This window comes from Branchiostoma belcheri, unplaced genomic scaffold, assembly GCF_001625305.1.
Source record: "Branchiostoma belcheri isolate BF01 breed outbred unplaced genomic scaffold, Haploidv18h27 scaffold43, whole genome shotgun sequence".
Classification (NCBI taxonomy): Eukaryota; Metazoa; Chordata; class Leptocardii; order Amphioxiformes; family Branchiostomatidae; genus Branchiostoma; species Branchiostoma belcheri.
The window spans coordinates 1896735-1916842 of record NW_017804054.1 but is presented as its reverse complement, the minus strand read 5'-3'; the positions used below and the strand labels follow the sequence as shown (position 1 = coordinate 1916842).

Below are 20108 nucleotides of genomic sequence, written 5' to 3'. Positions count from 1 at the left end.
TCTGAACACAATCTGAACCGATATCAACTCAAACTAGGAAATTTCAGTCCAGATCATGCGTGTACCTTCAGTTGCTTTACGTATTGACCTTTCATGGATTTGAAAAGCATTTAAACGTAGTGCTCCACCAATCTTCAAAGTGTATAATAAACAACTTGTACTTCCTGTACTTACTTCTATCCCGCTCGCTTTTCTACCTTTTAAATATTTGCAGAACGATACAGAGGATATAATAACCATTAAACACGTATCCGAGATCACTTGTTAGGAATTTGCAATGTTTGAATGGCATTTTGAACATCACGTATACATGTGTTTTTTAAAGTGTGATCTTTAGTGTAAGTGAATTGAACTTTACTCTTGTTGACTTTTGACTAACTTTCGTAGCAGAAAATGACCTTTACATTTAAATTAGTGACCTTGAAGTCGTTGAGTCCTTGATTCGTGAGATAAAGACGATCATCAAGTGGGTTTCTTGGAAGTGCAGTTCTGGATGTAGCTTTACTCGGAAAAGGGAGATGGATTTTTCTACCTGAGAGCGCTTGAGTTGGGTTATCCATCGATTTTCAGTTAGCATTTGTACATCTTGACATGTTCCAAAAGGTCTCGCTTCTGTAGCTTAACCGAAGGTTATCTGCTGATCATATCTCTCATATCCCCACAAATCTTACGATAGCACATTTCCATTGCTGTTATTTCTGACCTTATGGGCTTATCAGTTACATTTATATCATTCACGCCTTATATATTATGGCAACATTGCCGAAGACCTTTGACATATGTGGACAAGATCTCTGTATCAAAACTTATAAGATGCATAAGATGGCAATTTGAGAAAATGTTTCTGCTGACCTATTTTAAAAGAGTGCATTTTGAGCACGTATATTTTCCCTCTGGAAACAAAGTGTGTTGTGTTCTTAGTTTATAACTTATATATCTGTTTTATGATGTTTTATCATCAAAATTATGTCAGCACTGGCAAAAAATGCCAGGGTCATACCGGCATCATTTTAAAAGATAAAAATAATCTCTCCAATGATATATCATACGATGCAAGTAACAATGAGATATCGCTGACCAAAGTTAGGTTTCTGAACTTTTTTAGCAAGTTGTAAATTATCATTACTAGCAGCGAAATCCCAGAAACACGGTGTAAACCTAACAATAAGTCTTCTCATAAACCTAACCCCCTTGCTTACCCATAACACGACTTACGGGACAAGAGTACAAGCAATATTGAGTAAAATATAGCGACCAGCCGCAAAACTTTTCTTCTAACCCTTCCGAGCAATATTCCACGCTATTTGTCAAACTTCTACTGATTCGTGTAACCGCAAGGAGGCTACATTTTGCTTCCTTCACTACTAATCTTCACCTTTTCTTGATGAGATCTGGCGGCAACTACAGCGCTGGTCTTGTTCCTGCCGATACTTTAATGGTTTGTGCTCACAAACTGGCGCCTTCGGTGCTGGAAAAGAAGATTTGTGTGAAGATATTACCCTCAAGCGACCTATCACTCAACACGAGCCTTATGTAGAACGTTCACCTGTAACCTTATAATCTTACCCCTATTCACTAGGATGTACCTAGCTGATTCAGCGGAGATAGGGATGATAAGATAATATTTCTGCATGCTGATACCGCTGTGCAAAGACATCTTCGACTTAGAGTTAACTCTTTCCTTCAGATAAGCCATACGCTTGTGTATGCCCACGTGCTTGAACTACAGTTACCACATTTACAGTCAACTTTGCGATATTACATTTGACTGATATGATCTAGATGTCTATCAGTTATCATCTTTATGGCCAGGTTCAATGTGCCCTTTGATCCATAATAGTTCAACAGTTCAATGTGATAACAGTTAAGTGTGATACGAAGGTCCAGAGTTTAAGTCGTGAAAGATACTAATCATGTAAGTCTCATCGATGAGCTCTGGCATTGCAATGGGTTTGTATTTCAATCTCAAGGTTGTTGATTGTGGCAGGGTTTTGCTACATGACTACCAATTAGATATTCTGTTCATACTTTCGCTCAGGTAATAACAAAATAGGATTAGGTATGATAAATGCTTCTTTATCTTGTCACTCAGTATTAAGTTTTCGTGAAAACGTAATGCTAACGAAGTCATTACATTTGACGTCGAATCATCCGAGAATAGGAACACAGCATAATGGAATAATGTACATGATATCAGGCAGTACACATGTTCTCTCAATTCAATAGTTGTAGATGAGAGTTGCTATCATCATGGGTTGGCTGGTTCGCAGGCGACTGCAACTTTCCTACAGCAAGCGATGCTATTTTGGTTGATGGAACTAAAGATTTTCCAAGCCACCGCCGGCGCCACCGTTTCTCTCCATCTCGAAGTCTGCCATCTGTTTGTTTCTCCTGTTAGGAAGACAAATTTCTTGATCATTCGTTTTACTTTTGGTGACGCCTAAGGCGTGGGGCCTTTTGTTCTGCGGTCTTTGATCAGCATATTCCCCATTTTATTGCAATATATTTATTTAGAGGTAGACAGTGTTGAAAGGCGCATTTTAGTTGTCTATAGATTTTTTCAATTTCGAGCTGATTTTTTAAGCTTATTTTCCTTACACTTCCTAAACAGACCTATACCTCATTCATTGTCATGTCAAACCTCTTGATAACGTTCACAGTTACGAGTACATGTAGTCGAAATGCATCGTGGTCAATGTCGAAGTTCCGACCCACAATGCATCTCCACCGCACATGCGCATTCGTTATTGTAGGATGGCGCATAGACAACGTACCTCGCTTTGATCTTGCTGTAGATGAACATGGCCAAACCGAGAACCACAATCACAGCCATGGTGACGACGAACGCTATCATCCAGGGTTCGAAGCCCTCGTCAGGCGGGCGGGTGGCGGTATAGGACGGTGTCACGACGGGGTCCATACTGGCAGACAAGCTGCAACATAGTGGAGAAGAGGTGGACATACACAAAGCTGATTATCATATGTAATAAAACCGATGGATTGAAATAACTGTTCGAAAATAGAATGTTTAGCATGAAACGTTCTGTGGTGTGGTATCACAGCATTGAGCTTCATTCAGTGTAACGTTATTGCTGTTCCAAATCTTCTGCCATCTTATACACAGAAAACATGTTCCTATGTTTGTTTGTTTCATCCTTATATGTATCCGGACAAGAATTTCCGTCAACCCATCCACACCATATGCTTGTAAGGCACATACGACTGTTATGCATCTACCTAGCTACCTACACTTGTACAGTAACTATCAGAGGTCGTCGGTCTAAATAGATTTTTTCAACTATGCTTTATTGTAATCTTATTGGCTTTTGTAGATAGAGGAGATGAAGAACATTACGTGATGGTCAAGTCCGGGTCTGCTAAAGCACCAATGAGCCTGTCGCTGATTTCTTCAATAATTGCAGTAAGATTGTCCAGGTGTAGTGGTACAATCATGGCACCTGGTGAAGTGACCGGTCGGCGGATGAAGAAATTAAAGGTGGTGGTGCCGCGGCTTGTAATAGGCGTCCCTATGATCACCACGTCTTCTGGCCTTAAAAAGGATGAAGATAAAACTTACATAACTAGAAAGGTAACATTTGTGGAATAATAATAGACTCTTCATTTTCATGTATTCACATTTTCTTCTTTTCCTGAATTAGGTTCGGCATTCTATGACATTAGTATCGTTTTCCAATACTATATTTGCAAAATACGACATGTATTCGCTCATTCTGTACGCTTTACAGTATGGTCGAAAACTTTCTTTTTGGAAACGGACGAAACTTCATGCGCGCGCGGATGCCATCCATATAATGAAATCTACATGGATTTGAAAACAAATTTCATCCGAGAATAGTTGCATAAGCCTGGTATCCACAAATAGATGATACAGCTCTTCCCTGCACTACTAAAGGGATTTACTGGCCATTGTTTCTGTAGTCCGTCTGCTTCCTTCCCCTAGGCAATCATGGTTGTATCTACTGAAGGCTTAAAGCTACTAAAACTTTGGCGCCGGCTGGTAGATTCTTTTGGCTGTGCGACAACAACTGTAGTATTGATGCATTTTGCTTTTAAACATGCGTGGCACCTTTTTCCGAAAACAATAATGCCTTAATCAAGTTGTTTTTTTCCCAAATGCATTTTTCACACATAACCTTTTTAATTTCACACTTCCTCACAGTCAACGATCATTATCATTTGATTGTTTATAAATAAAGGTGTTTCACAGGAGATGATTCATCGAATACAAAACAAAACATAATGATTCCAGTCATTAAGTCGCTTACGTGATTTTGACGCTGCCGAGACCGAAGCAGGAAGCGCCCCCTTGATTGCAGTACCGGTTGGTGCCATACGTCACAATCGCTTGGAACAGAGCAAGTTCCACCTCGTCCCACTGAAATAAATTGGCCAATAATGAATATTCTGTTGGTGTCTATCAAATATAGTACATTTTTGCAGGCGCAATTTCATAAATTTAACTAGACTACCGTTTCCTGTTAGAAACATCTTGAAGTAGTGGAGGTTAAGAAATCTGGCAAACCTGCTCGACTTTCGTGGCAACTTGAAGAGAGTTCTCAAAAGCAGACTGAGGGGTGACTGACGTCGTGTCCTGTGCTGGAGCGCCCCCTGTTGGAGTAACAGTGTCACTGCCCACAGAACTGTCAAGGTTGAGAGTGCTGGATGCAGTTGAAGTGCCCATCATATTAATTGGAGTGGTACCATGGGCCACTGTGCTTCCCACGATTGTTGTAGGCGTTGCTACACTTGATGTAACTAAAGAGATCATAGTAAAATGTTAAACTTTATTTAAACACAAAGATTAAACAAAAGTTTAATGACCACTGTCGTCTTCATTAGGATAAACAATGACCAATCACTTCAACATGTAATCTCGCGAGAGTAACGGTTACAGACACGTGACCTTATTCAAATGAGACTTTACGGATACGTGACGTAAGCAATTTATCAAAAGTGCCAAAGAATTTATATTGTCCACCGACTCTGTGTTTACTATGATTACTACCAAGTAAACACAGATTAACTCTTATGGTAACTATAGAGATCACGGTTGTAACCAAAGGCGCGGTTGTACCTCCATCTGCTGTGGATGGAGCGTCACTTGTCGCCATGGGAACGGTTGCCGGGCCAACCATTGCCGTTGAAGTCGCTGCAGCAGTACGTTCTGACGTTGTCATTCCCGTTGTCGTAGCAGGGGGCGCACTTGAAGTAGCCTCTACGTTCACTAATCAGACAAATGCACAATGCAGTTAGAAAATATATAATAAGTTATAAACTAGAAAAGTAACATTTGCAAGGCAAATGCATAATGTTTACCTTTGGATATGGTCTACTCTGTTACTTCTTACTCAAACACATTCATATACGTATATGGTCAGACAGGAGTCTAAATCCCTCCTGCTGTAAAATTGCAACATGATGTAACCCAACACCAGTTACCATGGTAACAGACGTCTAGTTCAGGGCATTAATCTTATTAGTTTGGAGAAGGAGAAGAAGAAGAAATGGGGGCAAAAACAAGATGTTTTCCTCCCGTAAACATAATTTCCTCGAGATCCGGTAAACATAATTAACTGATATTTTCAACTTCACAGTAACCGTATGAATTTATGCGTTGCCATTTAAGACACTACGTTTTCTTTCCGAAATACCTTTCGTCAGTAACAGGCAAAAACGTTGATAGGCGTGCGCAAACAAAGTGATACTTTTAACCTTGAGAATGTTGACCTCCCAGCATGAACTCTGAGGCACCAGGTTAAGTAGGGAACAGTCAAACAACGAACCTTTATAAACATGCCTGCACCTAAGCTAACAGTTATATAACTTATATCACCCTCAGAGAGATATGAAAGAAGTACTTTTCAGCTGACGTGTCTTCCACTTATTACGGCCATAAATAACTTGTGAACTAGGGAACTTCTTTCAAAATGGTTCCCTTTTTCAAAGGCATTTAAAAAAAATACGATTTGCCGATCTAACACAAGGCCGACCATTAGGCCTTCATCATCAGTTGTATACAGTGTGAATTTCAAGTTGTAGTCTAGCTCCGAATTCTTTCACTCTTCTAGTAGTTATCTGTGAATTTATTGTTATCACTTACACAGAGTTAAACAGTAGCAGATGTATATCCAAACGGTGTGCATTTAAGGCATATATGAACAAATGTAGCGCCAAATATGAACCGTATATATTGTCCAACAGTAACAATCATAGATTGTTTGAAAGTTAGCTTAAATGTTACGTACTCAACTTTGAACTATGTTTTCATACAAACATCCTTTCTTAGATCTACCTGTTTTGGTAACAAGAGGATTATGCAAACAGTTTTTGGCACTTCAGTTGGTGCTGGCTGATAAAACTTTAGTTAACTTCGTCTTCACGTAAAAACCATATTATACACTTCAGTGATATAACAAGGGAAATTGTGTACACGATTAAACGTACAGATAGCCATACAACATGAAATTCCAACAACAAAATTTGCTTAATTCTGAATAGATAACTTCTTTTACGCACTTCAAAAACAGGTTGGTACTTTGCTTGCTTCTGGTAATAATAATTAAATAAAAACGTAAAGCCCATAGTAAAATTCATTACCCTCCCTTTCAGTAGAAGTCTTGCGATCGCGATCAGAATACAGTAGCTCTGTTTACATGGTTATGTAACAGCTACTACCATTTTACGCTTGGACACAATGAATATTACGATGTAACGTAACCACTATTAATAAAGAATGGCCTATCTAGTTTCATAAGAATGACTTTATAAACTTTAGACAGAAGGCGAAAAGGATTACTGTTAACACATGTCTGTAGAACAAGCAACATAGGAGGAAGTACTAGTAACAGTAACACATGGCCTTACCTGACCAAAACAACATCGTCACTGCGAACACCAAAACTAAGTTCTTACTCCCCGCCATCCTTGTATTCTGCCTTCTAAGAGATGAGAACTTCAGAATCACAAAATGGATTATATAAAACTTTAAGGCAATAGCTTCTCTCAAAAAAGGCGTCACCCGACGAGAATATAAATTTTTGTCAACAACGCAACGCACACACCGAAGTCGCCACCTACGGTTTGTTTACATGCGAAACTGGGAACAGTGTGTAAAACTAGCCTCTAAATCAGGTTTCGTCGCTGGTGGTTGTATGTTTATCATGTTCTATCTTCTGATTATTTATACATTTTTTTAAAAGTTATCGAGGCTCTGGCGGCCTTCATAAAGCTACTAACGTTAAATAATTATATAATAACACACAATCAGCAACAGATGAATTCCAACAAAAAAAAACTGATGTTGAGTCTAAGGCACACCTCGTAAATCGAAAGTTAAAATGTAACTTTTTGATGAGAGTTCCGCCCAGGATACGACCTTACCTCACCTGGCCTGCGGCCAGGTTGGGTACTTATGTGTTGGTGTTGATAACATCACAAGACTGCCAGTCACGTCCCGTTATTCTTTGTGGTTTATTCTCGCCCACACGCGGCTACTTGAGTATGGGAAATGGTCACATCATTCGGTGCCACGAGAACATATTTGGGACCTCTTTGGTCCTTGAAATATTAAGAGCCCATCGGGTCGATCCAAGAGTCGGTCGCGTTGATCACAACTACCTTCGAAGTATTGATACAGGTGGTGTTACTAGACCTGACGTCATTGGTTACTTGACCGTACTTCCATCTCATGAACTACCTGTCGGGAGCGCCCCCCAGCGGATTGCTACAGCATAGCAGAACCGTCAATGATTGTGGTAATGCCAGATAGACTTCGGCGGAGTTACTCCAATTTTTCTTGTCTTTTAAAGGTAAGAAAACAGTATTCGCAATACACTTAGCGTACCGCTCGTGCTATGATACGTATGGAACACGCGTCGTCTTCAGTAAAGGTACTGAAGACATCTTCGTCTTAACATACTGTAGTATAGTGGATGTGTCTATTCGCTACTTTGCACATCCCTGTCGATAAAAACTCGACAAAATTGGACAAATAGATAAAATACGATTCTGAAGTTTAGTCCCCAAGGGAAGACAAAAGGAGTAAACTATCGCGGGTGAAAAAGATAAATTCTTGATTCTACTCAAGTCTAATCGAATCATCAACAAAGCATTGTTCGGTTCATGACTTCAGTTCTCAAATCAGCCAACCAAGACAGGATTCTTTTTAAAACTAATAGATATAAATCCAGTATGATAATTTGTAGTACTACGTTCTACTTAGAAAACTGTTAAACTATAGCTAAGTAAAAGACAAATGTAGTGCATACACAGTGTCATTTATTTCACATGTTCCATCACCACAAAAAGGCTTGTCTCTTCTGTTCAGTACTAATAGCAGCATCATGCCTCATGGATGGATAGGACGGAGTCTTCAGTGTCACTCCAAGACTCATTCAGACCAAACTGTCGTTTTCTATCTAAAGTGCATAATAAGCAGCTTAATGCTACAATGCCTTATAGCTTCATTTACCCTTACATCTATTACACAACCACCATGTCTCAGCAGAATCCTAATAGCATACCTAGGAAGCAGTATGACAATGCATATAGAATCTATAACGCATGGTATAACATAGTTACAATCAATCAAAACGTTAAACTCATTAATCTCGATAGTGTACACGATCGCCAGCTTGTCATAAAAATAATATTTCAAACTACTATTGGTACAAAATGAACACTAGACGAAAAAGTACAGGCATCAGAAATATTATAGAAAGCCCATGGCAAGTAAAAAGTTCTTAGATTCGAGAGGTCGTACGTTTAGTAATAAAGAAGTCTATTTAAGTATTATATAGTATGAGAAACTGGAAAAGGCTGTACAAAAGTTACATTCCACATGATGTCTTATGAGATGAAAAAATATGCTAATCATAAGAAACAAATTAACCCTTACCCTTTAAATTCTGTATCAAAATCTCATCGTTATAAATCTTTAGTGTTTACATCGTCTTCTAGACAGAACTACATAAGATGAACAGAATAATAATGAATAATGAAGAAGATACACTTTGCAATGCAATTATCAATCTCAACCGTGTAAAGGTATAAAACCTAATAATTACAAACAGGATAACTTATGATATAAAATCGTTTACGTTTTTTCTCTATTATTCTAGAATGAATCAAAACAGCTCAATTCTTTCGATCAGTGAAATTTATGGTCAGTTTTGGTGACGCCCTAGGGACGGAGCTCTTTTCTATCTATGCCGTGGACTTCCTGGGTGACACCGATTTTCTCGGCGAGTCTAGCTTCTTTCTCAACGTGTCTTCTAAGAACCTGTTGTAGGGGATCTTTCCCTCCATGTTTTCGTCGAACTTGGACATGACGTGGTAGACTTCGTCCTCGTCTAGAATGAGGTTACTGAGCCGCAGGACGGAGCGGAACTCTGGCAGGGACAGGTAGCCGGTATTGTCGCTGTCCAGCTTCTTAAACGCGCGGCGAAGGTACTTCCAATCTCCCGCCAGCTGTAGAAGAAAGAAACAGTCGTTTTTTGTTAAAAATACGAGAAGTGAATGGTAGAACCAACAATAAAACAGTATGAAATACAAATGACTTACAATGTAGGTAAAAGATTTCAAAATTGGTATCACTCATAGTTTACACGAGAAAGGGGTCATCTACATCAGGGCATTGCAACCCTCCCACAACAGAGACGGGGGGCGCCACAGACTTTCAGCAACCTATGATCCACTGCCTCAAGGAGGCACGTGTGTAATCTGCGTGACGTCACGGAAGCAGGGGATTGCTCATTACTTGACAAAGACTGGAGTTGTACAGTCGAAAATTTGGGTAAGTCCAATTTGCTATGTTGGAAAATGCAGTTTAAACTTGTTTTGTAAAACGTTTGCTATCATACCTTTTGCCTTAGTCTCGCCGTGATCCCTCCCAGACCCTTGTTGGGATCGTCCACCACGTCCTTCATGGGCAGTTCTGCCTGCGGATGCTGCAGCAGGTTCAGCATGTTGTTACCGTGTCGGAAGGTTGTCTTCCGCAGGGCAAACGGCTTCAGGAACTCAATGTATGACACTCTGTGGAATACAAACATATCTCATTATCTCATATGGGTACCATTATTCATTACAGGTGAAATGCTGCTTTATAGAAATGCATAATGTGTACCTTTGCATATGATCTACTCTGTTAACTCTTACTCAAACACTCAAATATATATGGTGACAGGAGTCTAAATCCCTCCTACTATAAAATTGCAACATGATGTAACCCAACACTAGTTACCATGGTGACAGACGTCTGGATCAGGTCATTGACCTTATTTGTTTGGAGAAGAAGAAGACGAGGAAACATGTGGTTTCCATCGGTAAATATAAAAAGAAAATGCTGCCGAGAAACACTTTTTTCTAAAAGATCATGCGAAGTTTACCTTCCGTCTCCCCTGGTGGAGAACTTGTCAGCCAGGACGTGTTTCTCGTACTCAGACAGCTGTACGCACAGTTCCGTCAGCACGTCGTGGAACTCCTCACGGCTGACGAACCCGGTGTGGTACACGTCCATCTCCAGAAACTCCTTCCGCAGTTCATCCCACATGTAGTCAACCTGGCAACGGAGTACAGAGGTGATGATGAGCATAGAGAACAGTTTTCAAAGATCGCAGAATTTACCCGTCACCCTTTACCTGTACTTATTTGCGACGTTCTCAGTCCTACATACTTTACTTAGAATGCCTGGTCACACAGCATTGAAAGTACTGGGAATCAAGGAAACATTACAGGAGAAGACACAGAGTAACTGGAATATAGATAACGACAATGAGAGTCAGAGGGAGGGGACACATGCACAAATACACAGGCAGACAAGTTCGTCATTACAACGTCATGGCCATATCACTTTAACGTGTAAATGTATGATACACATGTATACACGAAATTAAAGGTCCAGTGCTGACACTAAGACGGCTGCAATCTTTTCAACGTGTACTAACCTTAGCCCGCAGGTTGTCTTCCAGCATGTCGGCCGCACAGTTGAGTTTCCTGGAGCGGATCATGCAGTCGTTGTCGCCACGTTTGGGAGGGGAGATCTTAGCGTTGGGGAAGGAAGCAGACTTGGCAGAGTAGCCGAAATGGCGGACGAACTGGAGATAGTCGAGCGTCTTGTCCACGTTGGTGATGAAAGTGTCCCACAGCCGCCGTACCTCGCCACGCGTGATTTTGGGGTGGAGATTGAATCTGTAGTCATAGGAATATGGTGTTGGACTTTGCGCGTAACACATAAACCCATCTTAGTTAGAACCAATAAACTATTTTACTGAGGCAGCGAGTGATAATGAATTCCTGACACTTTTATCCAATTGTAGACGCCAAGCTTAACCACCATTTCTAAGAAACAATCATATTTAAACACATAGTTAAATAGTACCAAATTGCAAGGCATGTTCCATGGCCCATCCTATCTCCTCTTAGAATTCTAGATGACTATCTATCCATATTTTTGCTATATCCTCTGGATTGAGTTTTGAAATGACACATGCCGTACCTGTTGACGAGATCGAACATCATGTCCTGAGTCAGACGTTTGGTGTTGTTCTCGTCCAACTCGTAGAAAGCCTCTTCCACATCGTGGAACCGTTCAGTGATCAGCTTCTTGATAACCACGAAGAGCTGCGACAGAGAAATACAATATGTTAACACCCTGTTAAAGCATTGCAATTAAAAGTAGATACTTCTGAAGACTAACAATATACATACACCTTTTTTTAGTTTATTGATTATTGATTGTGGGTTTGAGATAGGAAACAGTGAAGTATTCTTACCTGTTCAGCGGTTCTTCCCTTTTCGTACTCGAGCTCTACTGGGTCTGGCAACTTGGGCTTCTTTTCTTCCTTTGGCTTCTTCTTGGTGACCGCTGTTTTTGTGGACTTTGCGTCGAACAAGCTTGGTGCCGCCCCTCTGTAGAATGTAAACGAATATCATATTTAATACTTCATAATCAGAGAAGTACACGTTCAGGGCAACCTTTGAATTTTGGTGTTAGCAGTCAAAATTTTTTTAGATAATTTTAGATTATGAAAGAATTAAGCAACAGGACACAGTTGAAAATACCATGCCAAAAATGTTTTTCTAGGTAACACACAAAACGGTCATAGTATTCTACAAACCTGGTGTCAAACTGCGCCATAAACTCGGGATATTTGACCAGACCGTCGTTGTTGAGTGGAACCCTGTCCAGGAGGATCTCAAAGTCCTGATCTGACACTTCGATGCCGAACCTGCTCTCAATCGCCGCTCGGAACTCCTGTTGTGTGATCAGGTCTGTTCCTCGCTTGTCAATTTTACTGTGAATGAGCAAGAACATTTAGTCATTAAGCATATTCCCAACAAACATAATTCTGTAGTTAAATAAAGGCTGGTAGGGGAGCAAACCAACATCTCTTATTCCAAATTCTAGATGTTATACATGTTAGTTACAAATAGTAACTACATTGCAAGATACAGTTAAGACCACACATGCAAGATATGTACTGAACAGAGCCTGATAATCACAATGTACGAATGTTACTTACTGGAATGTTCCAAGTAGCGCCAAGAACTCAGACTGGAACATGTTCATCAGCTTGGCCTCTGCACCGGTGGCTGTTGAGTAGGCTGCCACGCTACCTGCACCCTCGCTACGGTTGAATCTGTAATAAACAAGAGAGAAGTGTAATTGTAATTTTGGCGATGTACCATAAGACACCTTGCGTTCACACTTGCGGACACGTCCGATCCGGATCCGCCGCAAGTGTCTACCTCCTCGAGGTGGATTACTTTTGGATTCGAATCGGAGAAAATCAATCCGGATTGGAGCGTTCACACTGCATGAAACGACCCGGATTGACGAATTTCAATCCGGATCGACTCTGCAGCATGCAGAATCCTGACCCATTTTTTTATGTGCGTGAGCGGGGTCTATACTGTATACCCTATAAACAGGTGACACATGACAGTCTACCCAAAGAAAATGAGAATCAGAACACAGATTATAAAAAGCAGAAGGTCAGTTAGGTTAAGGATCAGGGTTCGTCGAACGTAATTGTTGCCCCACTAACCTGTGCTTCTCGTCAGACAGAATCTGATGGGGCATGCCAGCCTCACTGCGGTCCTGGTAACGCTGGAGGAAGTACCGGTAAGACAGGGCGTCGCTCGGTCCGAGCCCCACACGAGCAAAGAACTGGTCCAACTGTGCATCTTCCTTTAGCTGGAGGCCAAACTTCGCCAGAACTTTGCTGAAATCATCTCGGCTCACCTAAAGAAGGTTGCAGAATGGAAATTAGAGACTAGAATCACACCGACAGTCAACTAATAATAAAAAGGGTAGCCCTGGTCGAAAACAGCGCTAGCATTATTATATAGTCTAAATCTTTGCATTATCCTCTTTTTTAGATAATGATCTATGAGATTCAATTTTCAACAAGTCTTGTGGAAAACGTATTTACCTTTCCTTCCTTCTTAGGATCGTACTTGGCGAATTCACTCTTCATGTTCTTGAAGCCTTCTCTGAACTTGTTCTTCAGCCAGTTCTCAATGTCAAGTGATGTCTTCCTCTCGACGTCTGCTTTCGTCAGGGACCTTCTTGTGGACGGTGCTATTCAAAAGAAAGTGATGAAGGTAAATGACACATCATACTTTACGTAGTATCTGGCTGTGCTATATTAAGGAAGCTATGACAGCGGTAGGTATCGACTTCCGGAAACCTTTAAACCTACACACCTGATGATCATTGCTTAGTTTTTAGTGTTTGTTTCCTAATATTTTAACAATTAGTGTTTGTTTCCTAATATTTTAACAATTTTTTAAATTTGTTTTCTGCGCGCGGTGTGACCGATTGTGCCACCGCTATTGATGAATAAAGTTCAAACTTTGTACAAAAAGGATCTAATTCATGATGACCAACGATGGACACTTTTAGTCGTTTCCTTTCATTGGACAACCATAAATTACTACACAATTGCTCTACCCCTAAGGCGTCGCCAAAAATCAACTATACCACTTACGTGGAGTACCAGCTTTCTCTTCGGCGGGGACGGGACTTTTGGACGGCTGGATGGCGGGAACAGCGGCCGGGGCAGGGGTGGGCGGCAGGCTCACATCGGTCTCCTCCCGCGGGGACCTCTTCGTACTCGCCGTGCTCTCTCTGAAGGTGATGCCGAGTTTCTTCATCAGGTAGTCACCTTTGATGACGCCAAGGTCGTCTGGATCATATCTTAAGACAAAGAAGACCAGAAGGGTGAATAAGTAACATTGGCAAAACATATGCATAACGTTTACCTGCGCATATTGTTTACTCTGTTAATTCTTACTCAAACACATGCATATATGGACAGGAGTCTAATTCCCTCCTGCTATAAAATGACAACATGATGCTACCCAACACTAGTGACCATGGTGACAGACGTCTGGATCAGGTCATTGACCTTATTGGTTTGGAGAAGAAGAGAAAAAAACGAAAACAGAGCAAAAACGATATGTTTTCCTTCTACTGCAGTGCCAGAGAAATCCGCTGCAAACAGACATCAGGCAAAACATTTTGTCAGACGTCCATCTTGAGTGACAAGTGACATTCAACAAAAGTTGTTGAAGAAAAAGAAAGGAACATACTTTTTCCACAGCTTGCCGAACTCATCGTCCTCCAGGAAGAAGCCCATTCTCTGCAGGATGTTACGGAACTCTGGCGGAAGGATACGGAGTGAACCGCCCGGGTTGCTCTGTGGAATCAGGTCACCAAGGTCCAGGAACCTGTAAAGAAACCATTCATTTAGTGACTTAAAAATAGGTCTTTTGCAGACCATATGCTATATAGGACGGTGCCTATCTTTGTTTCTATAAACCTTTGGTCATACACAATACCGTAACAGTAGGGGGCAAATTCTTCAAATATCAGCTCATACATTTCAAGAACGTTACGCAGCTTTAGCCGAAGTGCTGCAACAGCATGATGCGATATACTGTATTTCAAACGCTTCATTTTTATGTTTCTGCATTCAGAATGGGGGCTGGTAACAACTTAACCCTTGTCCTGCTGGCATTCCTGGCACAATATTTTTCAATATTTTCATGTCTTAATTAGATCATAGACCCCCTAATTTTTTTTGCCCTGCAGTGGCATAGTTACTTCCGCATTCGTTGCGTTTCGCTGCGGTGTGATGCGTTGCACGAGAAATACCCCCAAATTGTACCTATACAGGGTGTTATATAGATGGTACTGTATGTGCCGCGCGACATATGTTGCGCACAGCAGGACAAGGGATTTATTAAGATCTTTATTAAAATCAAGAGGAAAAAGATATGCCCACTAGCCTACTGACTGAGTCTATTGAAACTTGTGTGTAAAAAGGTATGGGCTAGCTAGTCATGCTGTGTTAGGTATGGTAGTTTTCGTATTACGTACTTCATTTTAGCTTTCTCCTTGAGTTGTGTGTGGACTGCGGTGGAAGACATGGTGATTTTGTCCTGGAAGTGGCGCTGTACGGGGTCCAGCCACCGGGGGTACTCTGAGGACACGGATTCCCGGAACACGGCATAGAACTCATCAAACTTGATCACGCTCTTGTTGGCAAGGCCCAACCTAGAAATAAGAAAACCATTAACAAAGAGAATTAGAGATATCAATAAAAGTAACTGTTTATACACCGGCCAAACAATGTAAAGACTAACGAGATATAGCTATAGCAACGTCTGTAATGTTGCAATAAGCACAGTCAATACATTTTCCTTACTGTGTACACTTTAGCTTGTCTTTTATTCATGCCATGTCACAGGTTTCCACTGCTAAGAAGTATAAAGTGTAAGCAACAATCGTAACTTCATTAAGTACCTTGCAAGTAGATGATTCAGTTGCTTGGTCGTGATTGGTCGGCCCAGGAATGACGTCAGAATGTGCAGCAGCGCCTCCTTGGAGACTATTCCCTTCCCTTCAGGGTCGTTCGCTTTGAAAGCCTGCCTCATGGTGTAGAACCCGGCCTTCATTTTCTCCCGCAATAGCATTTCCAGCTGAGCAAATAAAAACGCTTATAGTGTAAGTCTACACTCTAGCATTTATACACGCGAAGAGCTTGTTCTATGAATGCATTAGAGAGTGGTTTCATGTGATATAAACTCCCAGTTAACGGCACGTATTAGAAAAACTACAACTATTGTTCTCTTAAGCCTGTACATTACTATTTTGGTATTCTTGCTTAGGAAAGCTTAGTATATATTTAAAGTTATAGCTACCTGCCAAATCTGTTGACCTGTGAGTGAAAAACACTAAACGTGCCTGACAAGTTTAAACAACAATATTGAAAATGTTACACGCAAACAATAGGACCCCAAAAGCAAGTACAGCTGTTTTAAAATAGTCTGAGTTTGTAGTTGACTAACCTCGTCTATCTCCAGGCGGAGTCTGGTAGAAGGACGGGACAGGACGCTCCTGACGCTGCCCTGACTCCCCACACTCACACGGCTCTCTGCGCGGCTAGCCATGTCTGCACGCGAACCTGGGCATTGGGGAAATATAAAAATGATAAAAGTGATTTCCTAAAATCTATCAATATTTGCAATGTGTGAACAGTATATAGACCTTTCAGCCAACAACAAGAAAATTTCGGTTCCTATATTCTAAAATAATATGTATTTATACGTCGATGAAGGTTAGACATCCAGGTAATACGATACGCCAAAAAGCAGTCACTCAAGCAACTGGATATGATTTCAAAATCATATCCAGTTGCTTGAGTAACTGCTTTTTGGAATATGTATTTATCCCTGTCAGAATTATTTTCCAATTAGCATCTATTTGTATCATCTATTTACAATTTGTATCTTTTATATTTTATTGCTGTTGAAAACGCATTTTAAGATGAACATGCTTAGAATTGATACGCCTATCCCTGTGATTACGTCTGTACGTGTATAGTTTGATAATACCCAGGTCATATGTTATAATATATGCTCTGGTTCCTTGAAGGCAGCTACCACAGTATGCAATAAGACTGTCTGCTCGCTCTTATCAAAGAAATGAATTCCATTACTAACATCAGTTGTACATAATGTCAACAAAGTACAATCCTGTAAGAATTTAATCAACAACCTTTCTGATAACTTATCAACGTTCCTTTGTCGATGCATCAAGCGTTACCTATGGCCTATTTAACGTTTTACAATCTAATTAAACCCATACAGAGATAGAAAATATGATGACAATGTGTTGCTGATACGGATTGAAGCCATGCATTGTTATTAGAAAGTGAGTGATTCTGTGTCTACCGACGTACTAGTCACGCGATTCTTTTGTCTTGAAACGGTGTCTGCCATCTTTAACCCCGCGCAAACTAAACGTCTAGTCCGTATTGAAGTGTTTAAGAGAGAGTCTCATTGAATATGTGCAACCCGAGAGGAGTGGAATCAGGTAGGAGATGTTTGTTCAGGCGGTCAGGTTTGTTCTAACTATGTACAGTATCCATGTGTGTCTTGGTGCGGACGTCATTGTGAAAACAGCATGTCATCCACTTTTAAAGTGTTGAGTCATACTAGAATGTTCTTCCTACAGAAAATCATGTCCATATAGAATATACCACCTGTAGAAGTTAACGTCGGTAATAACATTGGGTTTGGATGTGTCCAGTATAAACATTTACAGGAATAAAACCTTCAAAATTTAGAGTGGATTTTAGTACTTAATCTACGATGAGTTCTGTTTAATGAATAGCTTCCTATCCCTACAAATTTGTCAACACGATATATCGGTGTTGCTAAGTTGTATGTTAGGTATGGTCTTTGAAGATTTAGCAGATTAAAGGATCCTAGCGTTCCACTCGACTTGCATTGTAATAAAGTAAACAGTCACAAAAGACGGCCAAATATTTTGAGTGTTGAAATACGAATCTTATTGTTGGCTTCGTTCGATAACACTGAGTGTGCCTAGGAGCAGTATACAATTGTTAAGCCTAAAAGTATGCGATGTTTTCTGTTTGCTCTTTCGAATGACTGCAAACGCAGCGCCGCATGAAGAAATGTACTTAAAGAGGACAGTTTCTAGGTGAAACAACAGCCCTGCTTCCATGATCCATTCAAGAGCTTTCAACGCGACTGAGAATGAATGGAGAAAGTGCGACCAAGCGTGTAGGGTTTCCTCACATCGATAGTTCTGGAACCCGGTGATCTAAAATCAGTACACGTCCTAAGCAGAACATACATGTGCGGTCACGACCACGCCATTTCTTATCTGTTCCCCATATGTACACACGCACAGTTTGTTAAGTAGGGGCTAAAGGGCATAGGGAAGGTAAAATGAGTACTAAGCACCTAAAATAAACAAAATGGTTTGCGTTTAAAGCAGTGAGGTTTAGCTGCAATGGTAAAAATAGGGGTACTAAACAAATCCCGTATTCTCTCCTCAATTCAAAACGACGTAGTAAACCTTCCGGTTACTGGTTGCTGTGTAATAACAGTGTACATAAGACCAGGTGTAAGTGCACTTTCAGCACTCAAGTCCGCCATTTGGATTGTATATCAAGCTCTCAACGTTATGGCAACCTGTTGATTGCGACATGCTTTTAAGGCCCCCACTCATAAGTCACAGCGTAATGACCACTAAGTTGTGTGTAACGAGACTAAATTGTCGGTCTGGGAGATTTGTGATGAAGGAAAGTTTTGAATAGCGACAGGTGTTGAAGAATCGGTGGAAGCAAACGACGGAGTGTTTTTGGTATCTAAGACAACATGGCCGCGGGTGTATACATGTGTGACCTATAAAATCCCCCTTACCTCAACAAAGTAATAAAAGTCTTTTTAATTAGATCGATTGTTCACGGATGCGGTATACAAATTAGTACAGGGGTAAATGCCTTGGAAACATTGCTATTTTTACTGATAATACGTGTCTATACGAAAGAACGATTTGTTTACTGGCCGGGGTGATTTGTTTACGGTTCGGCAAATAAAGCCGTCCTCAACACTTGATTCATTATGTTGTAGGGAGGGTATTGGGATATAAACCGATTACAAGAATCGTAATTCAGAGGAACAAAAGTTCTTGAAGGTGCGATAAATTCAGCTCGGTTAAATGAAGTGGCTTCAAGGGCACAGATAAGGCGATTTTATGTAAAATATATACATAATTAGTTGTGACAATTGAGACTAAGCTTATTTTACTTCAATAGGTGCTCGTATCTTAGAAGAAATGGACTCTAAAGATCCTGATTATAAACATTCACATCGGACTGCTAGTCTCACACGAAGATATTGCTTCAACTTGACGGAAAAGCGAACTTCAGTTTGAATGAAAAGTGGGTTCAAACACCTGTTGTCGGGTCAGTCACTTGTGCAGTGTTCAGAAGTGCCCTGAGAAAAGTACGTGAAAGTTTTTGACTCACCGAACACAGGTAGACGAGCTTTGTTCGGGTCCGTAGCTTCCACCACTTCGACTCCTTCAGGGATGGACTCATACTTCATAGGCGGGAGGGCTTCCTTCTTAGCGCGGTGAGTTTTGTCGGCCGTACGGACCCTGTGAGCGGTGTAATCCTTCTCGGAAGCCAGGGGCCTCTGCGGCGCCGGGTCTTCCAACTCCCCGCGGCCGCCTTGCCTCGAGACGCCGCGGACGGAGATTTTATCGGGGTCGCCAAGTCGAGAGATCGGGTGCTGAATCTCCGGCAGAGTAAGCCCGACACGAGCCGAGCCTATGCTCATTTGTGATGCAGGGCGAGAAACACCTGCCTGGGCCATCTTGGATCGAGAACTTACTACACAGAGTTTTTTGTTGTTCCGGTCCCAGTCTCGTGTCCCCCGTTGTCAAACAACTCTGGTCTCCTTAGTAACCAACCACGCGGCTTTAGAGTTGCTAATTGGTCGCCTGAGGTCGAGTTGTTTACACTTCTCTGAGGTCCTATTGTACTCCCGAAAGGTGAGACACCTGGGGGGTAGACAGGTAGGACTAGTAGGGTCACTTCACCTGGTCTCTGATTGGTTCACGGGCTTTGTTTACAGAGAGATCACAACTTCACCCGCGAGTATTTAACGAAATAAATCTGTTTGCGGTCAATGTTTCCCCTCGACTTCACAACATTTTTTGTCAACGAAACGCCGTTATTTACTAATAAATGACAGTGGAACAA

At 41.1% G+C, this 20108-nt stretch overlaps 2 protein-coding genes across 2 annotated transcripts; both read right to left on the bottom strand.

The window, feature by feature from the left end:
• Window positions 1-1278: 1278 nt before the first annotated feature.
• On the bottom strand, window positions 1279-7098 carry LOC109478302 (mucin-5B-like). Its single transcript, XM_019779782.1, has 7 exons — window positions 6886-7098; window positions 5096-5245; window positions 4544-4776; window positions 4287-4396; window positions 3356-3550; window positions 2775-2933; window positions 1279-2391 (listed from the first exon to the last, which is right to left on the bottom strand). Exons 1-7 carry the CDS (start codon window positions 6941-6943, stop codon window positions 2319-2321), a joined length of 978 nt encoding a protein of 325 aa, XP_019635341.1. The 5' UTR covers window positions 6944-7098; the 3' UTR covers window positions 1279-2318.
• Window positions 7099-8271: 1173 nt separating this feature from the next.
• Window positions 8272-19824, bottom strand: LOC109478307 (EF-hand calcium-binding domain-containing protein 6-like). The gene is made up of 16 exons (XM_019779786.1): window positions 19371-19824; window positions 16378-16493; window positions 15833-16008; window positions 15407-15583; window positions 14617-14754; window positions 14013-14221; window positions 13455-13603; window positions 13068-13264; window positions 12543-12659; window positions 12138-12314; window positions 11793-11928; window positions 11516-11640; window positions 10965-11208; window positions 10407-10579; window positions 9882-10053; window positions 8272-9489 (listed from the first exon to the last, which is right to left on the bottom strand). Exons 1-16 carry the CDS (start codon window positions 19717-19719, stop codon window positions 9226-9228), a joined length of 2919 nt encoding a protein of 972 aa, XP_019635345.1. The 5' UTR covers window positions 19720-19824; the 3' UTR covers window positions 8272-9225.
• Window positions 19825-20108: the final 284 nt, after the last annotated feature.

Coding starts and splice junctions, on each gene's coding strand:
- LOC109478302 (XM_019779782.1), bottom strand. CDS start 6,943: ATGGCGGGGAGTAAGAACTTAGTTTTGGTGTTCGCAGTGACGATGTTG. Junction 4,397..4,543: donor TTGCCACGAAAGTCGAGCAG/GTTTGCCAGATT, acceptor AATTTATTTCAG/TGGGACGAGGTGGAACTTGC. Junction 2,392..2,774: donor TACAGCAAGATCAAAGCGAG/GTACGTTGTCTA, acceptor TCTTCCTAACAG/GAGAAACAAACAGATGGCAG.
- LOC109478307 (XM_019779786.1), bottom strand. CDS start 19,719: ATGGCCCAGGCAGGTGTTTCTCGCCCTGCATCACAAATGAGCATAGGC. Junction 14,755..15,406: donor AAGGAGAAAGCTAAAATGAA/GTACGTAATACG, acceptor GTTTCTTTACAG/GTTCCTGGACCTTGGTGACC. Junction 13,604..14,012: donor AGAGAAAGCTGGTACTCCAC/GTAAGTGGTATA, acceptor TCTTTTGAATAG/CACCGTCCACAAGAAGGTCC.